The sequence below is a fragment of the Gallus gallus genome, unplaced genomic scaffold (genome assembly GCF_016699485.2).
Source record: "Gallus gallus isolate bGalGal1 unplaced genomic scaffold, bGalGal1.mat.broiler.GRCg7b scaffold_61, whole genome shotgun sequence".
NCBI classification, from domain to species: domain Eukaryota; kingdom Metazoa; phylum Chordata; class Aves; order Galliformes; family Phasianidae; genus Gallus; species Gallus gallus.
The window spans coordinates 17,105-34,903 of NW_024096013.1; the positions used below are offsets into that span (position 1 = coordinate 17,105).

At 59.7% G+C, this 17,799-nt stretch overlaps 1 protein-coding gene across 2 annotated transcripts; it reads right to left on the minus strand.

The window, feature by feature from the left end:
- Positions 1 to 367: 367 nt before the first annotated feature.
- LOC112533497 (diacylglycerol O-acyltransferase 2-like) lies at positions 368 to 3,776 on the minus strand. Of its 2 annotated transcripts, none has more exons than XM_040657206.2 (7): positions 3,532 to 3,776; positions 3,079 to 3,186; positions 2,939 to 2,975; positions 2,327 to 2,552; positions 1,752 to 1,923; positions 1,092 to 1,279; positions 368 to 668 (listed from the first exon to the last, which is right to left on the minus strand). In XM_040657206.2, exons 1-7 carry the CDS (start codon positions 3,582 to 3,584, stop codon positions 514 to 516), a joined length of 939 nt encoding a protein of 312 aa, XP_040513140.1. In that variant the 5' UTR covers positions 3,585 to 3,776; the 3' UTR covers positions 368 to 513. The 2 variants fall into 2 exon arrangements, with proteins under 2 accessions (XP_040513140.1, XP_040513139.1); XM_040657205.2 differs by having other exon boundaries at positions 2,905 to 2,975.
- Between the last annotated feature and the right edge of the window lie 14,023 nt (positions 3,777 to 17,799).

A 17,799-nucleotide genomic window follows, 5' to 3' on the forward strand; every position in this document is an offset into this window, starting at 1 on the left:
GCTGAGGGGCGGCTGAGTAATGAGAGGGGGGCTGAGAGAGCGGTAATGGGGGAGGGGAGGGCTTTAAATGCAAAGGGTTATTTATTGGGGGGAGGGGGTATTAATGAGTGGGAGGGTGCGTTAATGAGGTGTTGCTATTTGATTACGGGGGGCCGTGAATAAAGCGAAGGGTCACGAATTAAGTGGGAGTCTCAGATGATGGTAATGCGGGGGGGGGGGGAGGGTCTATTTTTTTCAATGGGGATCAGTGGGGATGAATGGGATGAGTGGGGATCAATGGGGATCAATGGGGATTGAGGGGGCATTAATTAATGACTGGGCTCTCTATCAATCCCTGCGGGCCACTAATTAAGTGCGGGGTCACACGTGACAGCGACGCGTTTATTAAGGGTTACATTCGCTCCTGGGGGGTCCGTCCTTCCTCCGTTCGTTCGTTCGTTCGTTCGTTCATTCACCCCCCCCCGTCTCTCGGGGTCCATTCATCCCTCCCGGGTCGCTCCTTTATGAATGGGCTCAGATGACGCTGAGATTCCCGCCCTCGGGAAGCCCCGCCCCCGGCGCGTGCCGCCTCACGAGGCGCCGCAGTTCCCGCACGTAACGGCCGTGGAGGCGCCGCACGGCGCTGGGGGGGGGGCGGGGGAGGCGGGGAACCTCCAGGGGGGCTCCGACTGCGGGGGGGGGAGAAAAGGGAGGGGGGTGAATGGGGGGGTAAGGGAGTAATATAGGAAGGAATAGCGGGGGGAGGGGGGTTATATGGGGAGGAATGGGGGGGGTGGTTAAAGGGAGGGGTGCATCGGGGGGGTAAGGGAGCAATATAGGAAGGAATGGGGGGGGATAGGAGACATGGGGGGAGGTGGGAACTGGGGAGGTGTGGAGAGGAGAAATGGGGAGGGGGGGATGGGGGGAGGGGGAGATAAATGGGGGTGGGAAAACTGGGGGGGGTCAGACTGAGAGGCCCTGCAGGAACCCCGCCCTCCCCCCCCCCATCCCTGCGTGGCTCTGCGCCCCTCTCTGTATCCCCCATTCACCCCTATGAACACCCCCGCCCCCCCCCCCCCCCCCCACCCCCGGTTTGTGTCCCCCACACTCACCCACCACGGTGAGGGGCACAGCGTGGGGCAGCAGAGGCAGCCCCCCCCTCCCCCTCCACACGCAGGGGGCGAAACCCAGCAGGGCCTTCAGCGCCCTCTGCAGCCGCCGCAGCCGGGAGCCCTCAGGGAAGGAGATGTGGGGCAGCGCCTGCAGCTCCCCGAACACAAAGACGGGCACCAGGGGGGTCCTGGGGGGCAAAGGGCCCTTTGGGGGCTGCGCTGGGAAAATCCACCACCCCTACCCGGATCCACCGACCTCACTGAGCCCACTGCCGGGGACCCATTCACCCCATTCATCCCCGCTGATCCCCATTCACCCCCATCATTCCCCATTCACTCCCATCAATCCCCATTCATCCCATTCATCCCCACTGATCCCCATTCATTCTGTTCATTCCTACTGATCCCCATTCTTCCCCATTCATCCCTTTCTTCCCCACTGATCCCCATTCATCCCCATTCATCCCCATCAATCCCCATTCATCCCACTCATCCCCACCGATCCCCACTCATTCTCACTGATTCCCCCATTCACCCCCACTGATCCCATTCACCCCCACTGATCCCCATTCATCCCCAATTTCTCCCCACTGTCCCCCCTCCCTCCGCCCCCCCTGAGACCCCCTGATTCACCCCATTGCCCGCCCCCCCAGCCCCTACCCGTAGCGCAGTGCCATCCGCACGAAGCCGAACCGCCCCTTCAGGGTGACGCGGGGGCATTCGGGGTCCCCGGGGTCCAACGCCTCCGCCGCCCCCCCCACGACGATGAGCAGCGCCTGACCGGGCTGTGACAGCACCCTCTGCAGGCAGGGCCGGGACACGGGGCACAGCCCTGCAGGGGAGACCCCAAGAAGTCACCTGGGACCCCCCCCAGAATCCCCCAGTTCTATCCGGGGCTCCAAAGACGCCCAAATTTCACACGGCTCCCCCAAATCCCATTGCCCCCACTCCAAAACACCCAAATGGGGAAGAGAACCCCTCCCCATAAAACCCCAAAAAGCCAAACCTCCAGAAGACCCCCCCCATCCCCAAATCCAAATCCAACAAACCTCTCCAAATCCCCCCCGTCCCCCCAAATCCCACCCCCAGCGTAAAACCAGACACCCCCCAAAGCCCCCAACCCTCCCATAAAGCTGTGCCCCCCCCCTCCAATCCCCCAACCCCCCCAAATCCTCAATGGGTCCCCCCACAAAACCAACCCTCCTCCAAATCCCCCCCCCCCCCCCCAAACTCACCGGCAGCCATGGCGTATTCACGGTACAGGGGCAGACGGAAGAGCCCCCCCAGCACCGCCAGGGTGGGCTTAAGGCCAGGGCAGGGCCCCCCCGAGCCCCCCCGCCCCCCCCAGGCCCCCCGGCCCCCGCTGACGAAGGCCCCAAAGATCCCAATGCAGGCGATGCCGTGGGGATGGGCGGCCAACAGGTAACTGCGGTGGGGGGGCAGTGGGGCTGTGCGTACCACCTGGGGAGGGGGGGGGGGAAATGTGGGGACGTGGGGACATTGGGGGACGTGGGGGCATTCAGCCCCACTGCCCTCATTGGACCCCACTGGAACCCATTGAGATCATTGTCCCCATTCATCCCCCACTTCTGCCCCCCCTCATTGACCTCACTCACCCCTCATCTCCATTGACCCCCCCCACCCCATTTGAACCCATTGACCCCATTGGGGCCAATTGTGCTCCGTTCATTCCCCATTAACCCATTTCCATCCCATCCGCCCCATTTCTCCCCATGTGCCCCACAGCCCCCGATGTCCCCATTGCCCCCCCCCCCTCCCTCCATGCCCCCCCCCCCCCCCGTGCCCCCCGCACCGTGATGGGGAAATAATCACAGAAGTGTTCCCACATCTTCCAGTTCCGGACCCAACGGTTGTGACGGGGACCTGGGGGGGGGGGGTGGCAATGGGGACACCGCTCTCACGAGGAGGGGAGACGTGTGGGGGTCCTCCCCACACCTTCCCAAAACCCCGGGGGTCCCTTTGTCACCTCTCTCGGGGCCGTGCCAATCCCACAACCACCACCCGTAGTAGAGCACGGCCAGCAGCCACAGACGGGAGCACAGCAGGGCCACCATCAGCAGCACCGCGCTGGGACCTGGGGGGCAGAGGGGGGGGCAGAGGGGGGGCAGAGGGGGATATGGGGACAGGGGGGTACAGGGCGGGCACTGGGCCGCCACTGCTCCCCAGAATCCTCCCCCTGAATTCCACCCCCGCTAATCCCCCACCCCCTACAACTCAGAATGTCACCCCCATAACGTTGCCCCCCCCCAATTAAGCCCCCCCAATTAAACTCCTGCCCCAAACAACACTGCCCTCCAAATACCCCCCCCCCCAAATCCCACCCCCAAACCCCCCAATTTCACCCCAAAATTACACCGAATGCCCCCAGATTCCCATTTCTCACCCATAATCCCCCCCCCCCCCCCCCAAATCTGCTGACCGAGGAAGAGGAAGGTCCACATCCACTGCACCACACTCAGCGCCCGCACCCATTCTGGGGGCAGCATGGCTTTTGTGGGGGATGGGGGAAGGGGGGGGGGGTCAATTAATTGGTGGCGAGGGGGAGGAGCAATTAACGATTAATTCATTAGGAGATGAAACTTCAGGGTGAATGAAGGGATTTGGGGGTTCCTGCGCTATCGGGGCCACGTCGGACGCCACCGCTGCCCTTTGGCCTCGTGGGGCAGGGAGGGGCCCGGAGGCAGCTCCGGAAGTTCTCTCCCCCTCCCCCCCACAAACACAACTTGGTACCCCCAATCCCTTTATTGGACCCCAAAACACAGCCCCACAATTTCGTCCCTTCAGCGCCCCAAAATACGAAGCCTCCCCCATGCCTCAAATGCCCTTTTTTTTGCCCCCAAATCCCATAATGTTACCCCCGGAAGTTCCTCTCCAGCTGTGCGCCCCACCTCACCGCGATCTGAAGCCCTCACGCCCCGATTTCCCCCTTTCTCCCCCCAAAATTCTCCATTCCTTCCCAAGATGGGCACCCCAAAATTCCAACACCCCATTCTCCCGCGCTGCAAAACGCCGCTTTTTGCCGCAGATTGCTCCATGGGGCTGCTTGATGGCACTGGGAAAAGGGGGGGAGGGGGGGGGGGGGGGGCAGGTCGTGGGGGCTTCGCCCAGTATTTTGGGGGTTCTCCACATTTCGGAGCTCCCGCATATTGCGGCCTCATTTCCCCCACAGATCCCACTCAGAGACCGCCTCAATTCGGGCACCGCGCCGCCCTTTCCACGTTCTTTGCTACCACCTCGTGGCCAAAGTTCGGAACTGCACCCCGGGAGAGCGGTATAAACCCCTGCAAAGAGCAGCGCCGCCGGGAGACGCGAAGCGACCCACAGATACCCCACAGCGCCCACGATAGAGACACTGATCCACCCCACGGACCGGAAAGGACGCACAGACGCCCCAGACGTACACGAAGGGACACACTGGAGGGTGGTACCCCATTTAAGCGAAAATCACGCGTTTTCTCTTCGCAAATCCCCCATTTAAGCGAAAATCACGCGTTTTCTCTTCGCAAATCCCCCATTTAAGCGAAAATCACGCATTTTCTCTTCGAGAAGTCCCCATTTAAGCGAAAATCACGCATTTTCTCTTCGCGAATCCCCCATTTAACCCGAAAATCACGTGTTTTCTCTTCGCACATCCCCCATTTAAGCGAAAATCACGCGTTTTCTCTTCGAGAATCACTCATTTAAGCAAAAATCATGCGTTTTCTCTTCGCAAATCCCCCATTTAAGCAAAAATCTCTATGGGGCTCTATGGGGCGGCTATGGGGCTCTATGGGGCTCTATGGGGCGGCTATGGGGCTCTATGGGGCTCTATGGGGCTCTGTGGGGCGGCTATGGGGCTCTGTGGGGCTCTATGGGGCTCTATGGGGCGGCTATGGGACTCTATGGGGCTTTATGGGGCTCTATGGGGCGGCTATGGGGCTCTATGGGGCTCTATGGGGCGGGTATGGGGCTCTATGGGGCTCTATGGGGCTCTGTGGGGCTCTATGGGGCGGCTGTGGGGCTCTATGGGGATCTATGGGGCGGGTATGGGGCGGCTATGGGGCTCTATGGGGCTCTATGGGGCTCTATGGGGCGGCTATGAGGCTCAATGGGGCTCTATGGGGCTCTATGGGGCTCTATGGGGCTCTATGGGGCGGGTGTGGGGCTCTATGGGGTTCTATGGGGCTCTATGGGGCTCTATGGGGCGGCTATGGGGCTCTATGGGGCTCTATGGGGCGGCTATGTGGCTCTATGGGGCTCTATGGGGCTCTGTGAGGCTCTATGGGGCTCTATGGGGCGGCTATGGGGCTCTATGGGGCTCTATGGGGCTCTATGGGGCTCTATGGGGCTCTATGGGGCGGCTATGGGGCTCTATGGGGCTCTATGGGGCTCTATGGGGCGGCTATGGGGCTCTATGGGGCTCTATGGGGCTCTATGGGGCTCTATGGGGTGGCTATGGGGCTCTATGGGGCTCTATGGGGCTCTATGGGGCGGCTATGGGGCTCTATGGGGCTCTATAAGGCGGCTATGGGGCTCTATGGGGATCTATGGGGATCTATGGGGCTCTATGGGGCGGCTATGGGGCTCTATGGGGCTCTATGGGGCTCTATAAGGCGGCTATGGGGCTCTATGGGGATCTATGGGGATCTATGGGGCTCTATGGGGCGGCTATGGGGCTCTATGGGGCTCTATGGGGCTCTATGGGGCTCTATGGGGCGGCTATGGGGCTCTATGGGGCTCTATGGGGCTCTTTGGGGCGGCTATGGTGCTCTATGGGGCTCTAAGGGTCTCTATGCGGCTCTATGGGTCTCTATGGGGTTCTATGGGGCTCTATGGGGCGGCTATGGGGCTCTATGGGGCTCTATGGGGCTCTATGGGGCGGCTATGGGGCTCTATGTGGCTCTATGGGGCTCTATGGGGCGGCTATGGGGCTCTATGGGGCGGCTATGGGGCTCTATGGGGCTCTATGGGGCTCTATGGGGCTCTATGGGGCTCTATGGGGCGGCTATGGGGCTCTATGGGGCTCTATGGGGCTCTATGGGGCTCTATGGGGCGGCTATGGGGCTCTATGGGGCTTTATGGGGCTCTATGGGGCTCTATGGGGCGGCTATGGGGCTCTATGGGGCTCTATGGGGCTCTATGGGGCGGCTATGGGGCTCTATGGGGCTCAATGGGGCGGCTATGGGGCTCTATGGGGCTCTATGGGGCTCTATGGGGCGGCTATGGGGCTCTATGGGGCTCTATGGGGCTCTATGGGGCTCTATGGGGCTCTATGGGGCGGCTATGGGGCTCTATGGGGCTCAATGGGGCGGCTATGGGGCTCTATGGGGCTCTATGGGGCTCTATGGGGCTCTATGGGGCTCAATGGGGCGGCTATGGGGCTCTATGGGGCTCTATGGGGCTCTATGGGGCGGCTATGGGGCTCTATGGGGCTCTATGGGGCTCTATGGGGCTCTATGGGTCTTTGTGGGGCGGCTATGGGGCTCTATGGGGCTCTATGCGGCGGCTATGGGGCTCTATGGGGCTCTATGGGGCGGCTATGGGGCTCTATGGGGCTCTATGGGGCTCTATGGGGCGGCTATGGGGCTCTATGGGGCTCTATGGGGCTCTATGGGGCGGCTATGGGGCTCTATGGGGCTCTATGGGGCTCTATGGGTCTCTGTGGGGCGGCTATGGGGCTCTATGGGGCTCTATGGGTCTCTATGGGGCGGCTATGGGGCTCTATGGGGCTCAATGGGGCGGCTATGGGGCTCTATGGGGCTCTATGGGGCTCTATGGGGCTCTATGGGGCGGCTATGGGGCTCTATGTGGCTCTATGGGTCTCTGTGGGGCGGCTATGGGGCTCTATGGGGCTCTATGGGGCTCTATGGGTCTCTGTGGGGCGGCTATGGGGCTCTATGGGGCTCTATGGGGCTCTATGGGGCTCTATGGGGCTCTATGCGGCTATGGGGCTCTATGGGGCTCTATGGGGCTCTATGGGGCTCTATGGGGCGGCTATGGGGCTCTATGCGGCTCTATGGGGCTCTATGGGGCGGCTATGGGGCTCTATGGGGCTCTATGGGCCTCTATGGGGCGGCTATGGGGCTCTATGGGGCGGCTATGGGGCTCTATGGGGCTCTATGGGGCTCTATGGGGCGGCTATGGGGCTCTATGGGGCTCTATGGGGCTCTTTGGGGCGGCTATGGTGCTCTATGGGGCTCTAAGGGTCTCTATGGGGCTCTATGGGTCTCTATGGGGTTCTATGGGGCTCTATGGGGCGGCTATGGGGCTCTATGGGGCTCTATGGGGCTCTATGGGGCTCTATGGGGCGGCTATGGGGCTCTATGGGGCTCTATGGGGCTCTATGGGGCGGCTATGGGGCTCTATGGGGCTCTATGGGGCTCTATGGCGCGGCTATGGGGCTCTATGGGGCTCTATGGGGCTCTATGGGGCGGCTATGGGGCTCTATGGGGCTCTATGGGGCGGCTATGTGGCTCTTTGAAGCTCTATGGGGCTCTATGGGGCTCTATGGGGCGGCTATGGGGCTCTATGCGGCTCTATGGGGCTCTATGGGGCTCTATGGGGCTCTATGGGCCTCTATGGGGCGGCTATGGGGCTCTATGGGGCGGCTATGGGGCTCTATGGGGCTCTATGGGGCGGCTATGGGGCTCTATGGGGCTCTATGGGGCTCTTTGGGGCGGCTATGGGGCTCTATGGGGCTCTATGGGTCTCTATTGGGCTCTATGGGTCTCTATGGGGCTCTATGGGGCTCTATGGGGCGGCTATGGGGCTCTATGGGGCTCTATGGGGCTCTGTGGGGCTCTATGGGGCTCTATGGGGCGGCTATGGGGCTCTATGGGGCTCTATGGGGCTCTATGGGGCGGCTATGGGGCTCTATGGAGCTCTATGGGGCTCTATGGGGTGGCTATGGGGCTCTATGGGGCTCTATGGGGCTCTATGGGGCGGCTATGGGGCTCTATGGGGCTCTATGGGGCTCTATGGGGTGGCTATGGGGCTCTATGGGGCTCTATGGGGCTCTATGGGGCGGCTACGGGGCTCTATGGGGCTCTATGGGGCTCTATGGGGCTCTATGGGGCGGCTATGGGGCTCTATGGGGCTCTATGGGGCTCTATGGCGCGGCTATGGGGCTCTATGGGGCTCTATGGGGCTCTATGGGGCGGCTATGTGGCTTTATGGGGCTCTATGGGGCTCTATGGGGCTCTATGGGGCTCTATGGGGCGGCTATGGGGCTCTTTTGGGGTCTATGGGGCTCTATGGGGTCTATGGAGCTCTATGGGGCTCTATGGGGCGGCTATGGGGCTCTATGTGGCGGCTACGGGGCTCTATGGGGCGGCTATGGGGCTCTATGGGGCTCTATGGGGCGGCTATGGGGCTCTATGGGGCTCTATGGGGCTCTATGGGGCGGCTATGGGGCTCTATGGGGCTCTATGGGGCGGCTATGGGGCTCTATGGGGCTCTATGGGGCTCTATGGGGCGGCTATGGGGCTCTATGGGGCTCTATGGGGCTCTATGGGGCGGCTATGGGGCTCTATGGGGCTCTATGGGGCTCTATGGGGCGGCTATGGGGCTCTATGGGGCTCTATGGGGCTCTATGGGGCGGCTATGGGGCTCTATGGGGCTCTATGGGGCTCTATGGGGCGGCTATGGGGCTCTATGGGGCGGCTATGGGGCTGTATGGGGCTCTATGACGCGGCTATGGGGCTCTATGGGACGTCTCTACGGGGCTCTATGGGGCTGCTATGGGGCTCTATGGGGCTCTATGGGGCTCTATGGGGCGGCTATGGGGCTCTATGGGGCTCTATGGGGCTCTATGGGGCGGCTATGGGGCTCTATGGGGCTCTATGGGGCTCTATGGGGCGGCTATGGAGCTCTATGGGGCTCTATGGGGCTCTATGGGGCGGCTATGGGGCTCTATGGGGCTCTATGGGGCTCTATGGGGCTCTATGGGGCGGCTATGGGGCTCTATGGAGCTCTATGGGGCTCTATGGGGCGTCTATGGGGCTCTAGGGGGCTCTATGGGGCTCTATGGGGCGGCTATGGGGCTCTATGGGGCTCTATGGGGCTCTATGGGGCGGCTATGGGGCTCTATGGGGCTCTATGGGGCTCTATGGGGCGGCTATGGGGCTCTATGGGGCTCTATGGGGCTCTATGGGGCGGCTAGGGGGCTCTATGGGGCTCTATGGGGCTCTATGGGGCTCTATGGGGCTCTATGAAGCGGCTATGGGGCTCTATGGGGCTCTATGAGGCTCTATGGGGCTCTATGGGGCTCTATGGGGCGGCTATGGGGCTCTATGGGGCAGCTATGGGGCTCTATGGGGCTCTCTGGGGCTCTATGGGGCGGCTATGGGGCTCTATGTGGCTCTATGGGGCTCTATGGGGCTCTATGGGGCGGCTATGGGGCTCTATTGGGCTCTATGGGGCGGCTATGGGGCTCTATGGGGCTCTATGGGGCTCTATGGGGCGGCTATGAGGCTCTATGGGGCTCTATGGGGCGGCTATGGGGCTCTATGGGGCTCTATGGGGCTCTATGGGGCGGCTATGGGGCTCTATGGGGCTCTATGGGGCGGCTATGTGGCTCTATGGGGCTCTATGGGGCTCTAAGGGGCTCTATGGGGCGGCTATGGGGCTCTATGGGGCGGCTATGGGGCTCTATGGGGCTCTATGGGGCTCTAAGGGGCTCTATGGGGCGGCTATGGGGCTCTATGGGGCGGCTATGGGGCTCTATGGGGCTCTATGGGGCGGCTGTGGGGCTCTATGGGGCTCTATGGGGCTCTATGGGGCGGCTGTGGGGCTCTATGGGGCTCTATGGGGCTCTATGGGGCTCTATGGGGCGGCTATGGGGCTCTATGGGGCTGTATGGGGCTCTATGGGGCGGCTATGGGGCTCTATGGGGCGGCTATGGGGCTCTATGGGGCTTTATGGGGCGGCTATGGGGCTCTATGGGGCTGTATGGGGCTCTATGGGGCGGCTATGGGGCTCTATGGGGCTCTATGGGGCTCTTTGGGGCTCTATGGGGCGGCTATGGGGCTCTATGGGGCTCTATGGGGCTCTATGGGGCGGCTACGGGGCTCTATGGGGCTGTATGGGGCTCTATGGGGCTCTATGGGGCGGCTATGGGGCTCTATGGGGCTCTATGGGGCTCTATGGCGCGGCTATGGGGCTCTATGGGGCTCTATGGGGCTCTATGGGTCTCTGTGGGGCGGCTATGGGGCTCTATGGGGCTCTATGGGGCTCTGTGCGGCTCTATGGGGCTCTATGGGACTCTCTGGGGCTCTATGGGGCGGCTATGGGGCTCTATGGGGCTCTATGGGGCTCTATGGGGCGGCTATGGGGCTCTATGGGGCTCTATGGGGCTCTATGGGGCTCTATGGGGCGTCTATGGGGCTCTATGGGGCTCTATGGTGTCTCGCTCCAATTTATAGGAGGGAGAGGAGGTTCTTTGAAATATGTATGCCCGGCGTGAGATTAAGAAACAGCGGTTCAAATGTTGGTCCGACCAGTTTATTATAAATGTTAATAAGAGAGATGGGGAAAGGGGAGGACGGACGCTATTAAGGATTGGGGTGATGGGGAAGGGAAGGCGAGCGATAGAAAAGATAGAAAGAGGCAAGAATTGCGTAAAGCGGGGATAGTCACCACCAGGATCCGGCAGCAGTCCCGTTGCACGACGTTCCGACGGTCCGAGGCCGAAGGGCAGGAGCAGCGAGGCCGGTCTGGGGCAGCGAGAGGATGCAGGCCAGGGAGGAAGCAGCAGGTCTCAGGTAGCAGGCCCAGGGAAGTCCGTCAGCAAACGGTCCGTAGAGGAGGATCGGAAGGCAGGAAGCTCGTGCCGTGGTGAGAGATCAGTCTCCACATAGAGATCCGTCTCCACGTTGCGGTGAGAGATCAGTTGGCAGAGAGAACCCCTCAAGTCTGTCGTGGTGAGAGATAAGCCTCTCCCGTTGCCGTGGTTGTGGTGAAGGATCAGCTTCCACCGTTGTGGTTATTGGACCCTCTTTTATCCTCCATTTTCTGCTGCCTACGTGACATTCCTGGGGGCTTGAGCAAGAGTCCTGTGCATACCTCCTGAGATGGCCATTTTCCTTGAGATAAGTCCACACAAGAAGACCGTTTCCCGGCCATTAGCGGCAGCTTATCTCTCTCTCGATGCCCCTGGCCTTGTCCATCTGTGCTCCTTAAAGGATTTCACAATCCTTAGCCAGGACCTGTCCATCAGTGTCCTCAAGACAAAAGATTCCTCTGCCTTTGCCCAGGACTTGCCTGGACTTGTTCCTCAGCAAACTTTGAGTCAATGATATAAAAGAATAGTCTCTTACATATGGGGCTCTATGGGGCTCTATGGGGCGGCTATGGGGCTCTATGGGGCTCTATGGGGCTCTCTGGGGCTCTATGGGGCGGCTATGGGGCTCTATGGGGCGGCTATGGGGCTCTATGGGGCTCTATGGGGCTCTATGGGGCTCTATGGGGAGGCTATGGGGCTCTATGGGGCTCTATGGGGCTCTATGGGGCGGCTATGGGGCTCTATGGGGCTCTGTGTGGTTTTATGGGGCTCTATGGGGCTCTATGGGGCTCTATGGGTCTCTGTGGGGCGGCTATGGGGCTCTATGGGGCTCTATGGGTCTCTGTGGGGCGGCTATGGGGCTGTATGGGGCTCTATGGGGCGGCTATGGGGCTCTATGGGGCTCTATGGGGCTCTATGGGGCGGCTATGGGGCTTTATGGGGCTTTATGGGGCTCTATGGGGCTCTATGGGGCGGCTATGGGGCTCTATGGGGCTGTATGGGGCGGCTATGGGGCTCCATGGGGCTCCATGGGGCTCTATGGGGCTCTATGGGTCTCTGTGGGGCGGCTATGGGGCTCTATGGGGCTCTATGGGGCTCTATGGGGCGGCTATGGGGCTCTATGGGGCTCTATGGGGCTCTATGGGGCGGCTATGGGGCTCTATGGGGCTCTATGGGTCTCTGTGGGGCGGCTATGGGGCTCTATGGGGCTCTATGGGTCTCTGTGGGGCGGCTATGGGGCTGTATGGGGCTCTATGGGGCGGCTATGGGGCTCTATGGGGCTCTATGGGGCTCTATGGGGCGGCTATGGGGCTTTATGGGGCTTTATGGGGCTCTATGGGGCTCTATGGGGCGGCTATGGGGCTCTATGGGGCTGTATGGGGCGGCTATGGGGCTCCATGGGGCTCCATGGGGCTCTATGGGGCTCTATGGGTCTCTGTGGGGCGGCTATGGGGCTCTATGGGGCTCTATGGGGCTCTATGGGGCGGCTATGGGGCTCTATGGGGCTCTATGGGGCTCTATGGGGCGGCTATGGGGCTCTATGGGGCTCTATGGGTCTCTGTGGGGCGGCTATGGGGCTCTATGGGGCTCTATGGGGCTCTATGGGGCGGCTATGGGGCTCTATGGGGCTCTATGGGGCGGCTATGGGGCTGTAGGGCAAATGAAGGTGATGACAAAGCCTTTATTTAAGAAATAGGCACACGAGGGAAAGATATCAAACAGAATGGACTCACCCCTCCCGGTAGCAGCGCGCAGCCCGAGCCGAGCTGAGCAATGTGTCCCTCCCCCGTTCGTACCGCCGCGCCGCCGCACTCACACACTCACAGAGCGCACCCATTGGTTCAGGCTGTGACCCTGCAATTCCACCACACTGCACCCCTTCACAGCATGAAGCAATGACTGAGCAGGTAGGGGGTGAGCCCCTGCAACCTGGTGGCCCAAGGCACAATGCGCATCGCGACGCATGCACAACACCCGCCGCAATATAGGAAGTCAAAGCAATAAAGGCAATCAGTGGCAGTCCCCTTCACGGTGCTGTTGGGCCAGTACTTGATGTTCTTCCTCGAGGCGTATCTTTTTCAAGGACCAGTAGCGCTTCTGATTCGTGCTCTCCAGTCCCCAAAAGTTCAGCAGTGCGTCACAGGGTGTCACGATGTTTCCTCATAAGCGTGTTTGAGTGATGTTGCTCCTGCGGGCCATCCTGTGAACTTAAAACCTCAAGGGGAGTAAAGCAGATGTTTAATAGGTACGAGGAGGGGTCGGTCCGCCCTCCACGGTAAGATGCAGGCTGTATTTCGGTCCTGAGTCAACACCTCTGCCTGTATCGGGGCGCGTCCTGGCCTTCGATACCACACTCTTTGGCCCGAAATCTGCGACTGAATCACTATGTCGGGTACCAAAGGGGGGGTTCTAATTTGCCACATGGACATGATTAATGTCCCCCTTGCAATGAAAACGGGGGTGTCAACTATTACCTCTGTTGGCCATACACCGATTACTGAAGGGTTTACTGATCCCCCAACCTCTAACAATCTCCCCCAAGGTGCAAGGAGACCACACCATTTTGGTCCTGCTTGCACCTTCCAAGGCCATTTTACCTTGTGTCTCCCGGGCTCTAGGTCATCAGGGGCAGGGAGCAGGAGATTATTCATGGTGCCAACTTGTGGCTTGAGTGAGGTGTCCTTGCTTGTAATTTGTATCCTAAGCGGGGAGGCCCAAGTTGTCTGCAGCATTTTTAAAGCACTGGGTCTGCCATCTCTTGGTCTCTCATTCAAGTCTCGCAGGGTTTCATAAAGCCTTTTGGTCCACCCCTGCAAGGACTGCGAATCTGCCTTCAGAGCAGCCTTCAGGATCCCATTGTATCTTTCTATTAGGCCTGCTCCCGTTGGATTGTAGGGCAGGTGAAACCGCCATTCGATGTTATTGTCTTCAGCCCACTTCTGCACAGTTGCACCTGTGAAATGTGTACCTTGATCACTCTCAATAACCTCAGGAGTCCCGTATGGTGCCATCAATCTAGTTAGAGCTTTGATGGTATAGGCTTGGTTTGCCTTTGCTACAGGATAGGCTTGCATCAGTCCACTCGCTGTATCGACACAAGTTAGGGCATATCTGGCCCCCTCAGATCGAGGAAGGGGACCTATATAATCCATCTGCCATCGCTGCAATGGGTTGTGTCCTCTAGCGAGATGGGCCGTAGTTTCCGGCAGAGGTCTTGGTCTCATTCGCGAGCAAGCGTCACAGTCCTGACATGCCTGGACAATATCTGGTAACTGTATGGGCAACCCCCATGCTTTAGCTGCTGCCCACATGGTTTTCTGTCCTGCATGCCGTAATTTCCGATGCAGCCAGTGAGCTATGTCTTCTGATGGTGTACTTCCCAACCATCGGACTCGAGCCAGTGTGTCAGCTTCATCATTGCCTGGTGACTGCAAGGCTTGATGTCCAGAGACGCGGTATGCTCGTACGGTCCTGTGCCTAACCACGTTCCATATATCAACCCACATATCTTTGCCCCAGATAGGTCGGGCATGGATCGTCCAATCCTGAGTGGCCCACTGTGCTATCCAGAGCGTGAGCCCTCGGTAGACTGCCCAACCATCTGTGCAGATGTTTAGTGCACTGTTGCCAGGCTCTTGAGTTATCACCATCCGCACAGCTCGTAGCTCAGCCCACTGGCTACTTTGTCCATCCCCTTCTTCAAACCATATTGTTTCAGTTGAGGGATGGTATGCGACAGCTCGCCACCTACTTGGGTTCCCTCTGCTGGATCCATCTGTATACCAGGCATCTTCTGGGATAGGGTATTTTCCCTCCTGTACAGGACTCTCTTCTGGACAAGTAACCACTATTTCCTCAGGTGTCTCGCTGTGCTATGTTACTGGCCCTCTTCCTTCAGTGGAGATGATGACAGGCGGCTTCTTTGGCTAAGATAGGCAACCCAGCGTGCTACTGTTTGTGATTGGGCCACCCCGGTCTTAGGAATGTGAGTTAGGTCTTTTACCCACCCCTGAATTGGTAAAGTTGTTTTGACAATAACCTCTGCGGTCTGAGTTATTGGTTCCACTGCCTGCAATGCAGAATAGGTAGCCAATAACTGCTTTTCAACCGTGCTGTATCTCTCTTCTGCTCCATGCCCAATCTGTGACCAGAACCCAATTGGGATTCGAACAGAACCCTGGCGCTGCCACAGCCCCCAGCCAAACCCTTCTTGGGTCACATGCACATCCAGTTCGGCTGGAAGGGTCGGATCAAATATACCCGGCGCCTGGGCCTGTTTAACAGCTATTTTTGCTTGCTGGAAGGCTTCTTGTTCTGTTCTACCCCAATCCCATACTTGGCCTTTTTTTGTTAATCGATATAAGGGTTTTAGCAGTTGTGCTAAGTGGGGAATAAAGGATCGCCAATATCCTAATATACCCAAAAACTCCTGCAACTGCTTCGGTTTCGTAGGAACCGGGAACGCTTGGATCTTATCAATGATCGCACTGGGTAACACCTTAGTCTTACCTGAGCAGACAACACCCAGGAATTTAACTGATAGCCCTGGTCCTTGTACTTTTTGTGGGTTTATAGCCCATCCTTTTTCCTGTAAATAAGTAATTAATGATGGTACTGTCTTTTCTAATGCCTCGATTGAGTCAGGCGTTAACATCAAATCATCGATGTAGTGGAACATTTTGACAGTAGATGGTTTGTTCCAATTTGCCAAGTCACTTGCCACCAAATTATGACAAAAAGTAGGTGAATGCACGTACCCCTGAGGTAGAACTTGAAAAGTCCACTGCCTGCCCTCCCACGTGAATGCAAACTGGTCCTGGGGCTCTATGGGGCTCTATGGGGCTCTATGGGGCGGCTGTGGGGCTCTATGGGGCTCTATGGGGCTCTATAGGACTCTATGGGGCTCTATGGGGCTCTATGGGGCTCTATGGGGCGGCTATGGGACTCTATGGGGCTCTATGGGGCTCTCTGGGGCTCTATGGGGCGGCTATGGGGCTCTATGGGGCTCTATGGGGCGGCTATGGGGCTCTATGGGGCTCTATGGGGCTCTATGGAGCGGCTATGGGGCTCTATGGGGCTCTATGGGGCGGCTGTGGGGCTCTATGGGGCTCTATGGGGCGGCTATGGGGCTCTATGGGGCTCTATGGGGCTCTATGGGGCTCTATGGGGCGGCTGTGGGGCTCTATGGGGCTCTATGGGGTGGCTGTGGGGCTCTATGGGGCTCTATGGAGCGGCTATGGGGCTCTATGGGGATGTATGGGGCTCTATGGGGCGGCTATGGGGCTCTATGGGGATGTATGGGGCTCTATGGGGCGGCTATGGGGCTCTATGGGGCTCTATGGGGCTCTATGGGGCGGCTATGGGGCTCTATGGGGATGTATGGGGCTCTATGGGGCGGCTATGGGGCTCTATGGGGCTCTATGGGGCTCTATGGGTCTCTGTGGGCCTCTATGGGGCTCTATGGGGCTCTATGGGGCTCTATGGGGCGGCTATGGGGCTCTATGGGGCTCTATGGGGCTCTATGGGGCTCTATGGGGCTCTATGGGGCGGCTATGGGGCTCTATGGGGCGGCTGTGGGGCTCTATGGGGCTCTATGGGGCGGCTGTGGGGCTCTATGGGGCGGCTGTGGGGCTCTATGGGGCTCTATGGGGCTCTATAGGACTCTATGGGGCTCTATGGGGCTCTATGGGGCTCTATGGGGCGGCTATGGGGCTCTATGGGGCTCTATGGGGCTCTATGGGGCGGCTATGGGGCTCTATGGGGCTCTATGGGGCTCTATGGGGCTCTATGGGTCTCTGTGGGGCGGCTATGGGGATCTATGGGGCTCTATGGGTCTCTGTGGGGAGGCTATGGGGCTCTATGGGGCTCAATGGGGCGGCTATGGGGCTCTATGGGGCTCTATGGGGCTCTATGGGGCGGCTATGGGGCTCTATGGGGCTCTATGGGGTGGCTATGGGGCTCTATGGGGCTCTATGGGGCTCTATGTGGCTCTGTGGGGCTCTATGGGGCTCTATGGGGCTCTATGGGGCGGCTATGGGGCTCTATGGGGCTCTATGGGGCTCTATGGGGCTCTACGGGGCTCTATGGGGCTCTATGCGGCTCTATGGGGCTCTATGGGGCGGCTATGGGGCTCTATGGGGCTCTATGGGGCTCTATGGGGCTCTATGGGGCGGCTATGGGGCTCTATGGGGCGGCTGTGGGGCTCTATGGGGCTCTATGGGGCGGCTGTGGGGCTCTATGGGGCGGCTGTGGGGCTCTATGGGGCTCTATGGGGCTCTATAGGACTCTATGGGGCTCTATGGGGCTGTATGGGGCTCTATGGGGCGGCTATGGGGCTCTATGGGGCTCTATGGGGCTCTATGGGGCTCTATGGGTCTCTGTGGGGCGGCTATGGGGCTCTATGGGGCTCTATGGGTCTCTGTGGGGAGGCTATGGGGCTCTATGGGGCTCAATGGGGCGGCTATGGGGCTCTATGGGGCTCTATGGGGCTCTATGGGGCGGCTATGGGGCTCTATGGGGCTCTATGGGGCTCTATGGGGTGGCTATGGGGCTCTATGGGGCTCTATGGGGCTCTATGTGGCTCTGTGGGGCTCTATGGGGCTCTATGGGGCTCTATGGGGCGGCTATGGGGCTCTATGGGGCTCTATGGGGCGGCTATGGGGCTCTATGGGGCTCTATGGGGCTCTATGGGGCGGCTATGGGGCTCTATGGGGCTCTATGGGGCGGCTATGGGGCTCTATGGGGCTCTATGGGGCTCTATGGGGCTCTATGGGGCGGCTATGGGGCTCTATGGGGCTCTATGGGGCTCTATGGCGCGGCTATGGGGCTCTATGGGGCTCTATGGGGCTCTATGGGGCGGCTATGGGACTCTATGGGGCTCTATGGGGCTCTATGGGGCGGCTATGGGGCTCTATGGGGCTCTATGGG

What these genes read in the sequence shown, in the direction of transcription:
- LOC112533497 (XM_040657205.2), bottom strand. Translation starts at nt 3,598, where the DNA reads ATGCTGCCCCCAGAATGGGTGCGGGCGCTGAGTGTGGTGCAGTGGATG. An exon ending in GTGGACCTTCCTCTTCCTCG is followed by an intron (nt 3,187 to 3,531) that starts GTCAGCAGATTT and finishes TCTGCCCCCCAG; the next exon opens with GTCCCAGCGCGGTGCTGCTG. An exon ending in TGTGCCCCTCACCGTGGTGG is followed by an intron (nt 669 to 1,091) that starts GTGAGTGTGGGG and finishes CCCCCCCCGCAG; the next exon opens with TCGGAGCCCCCCTGGAGGTT.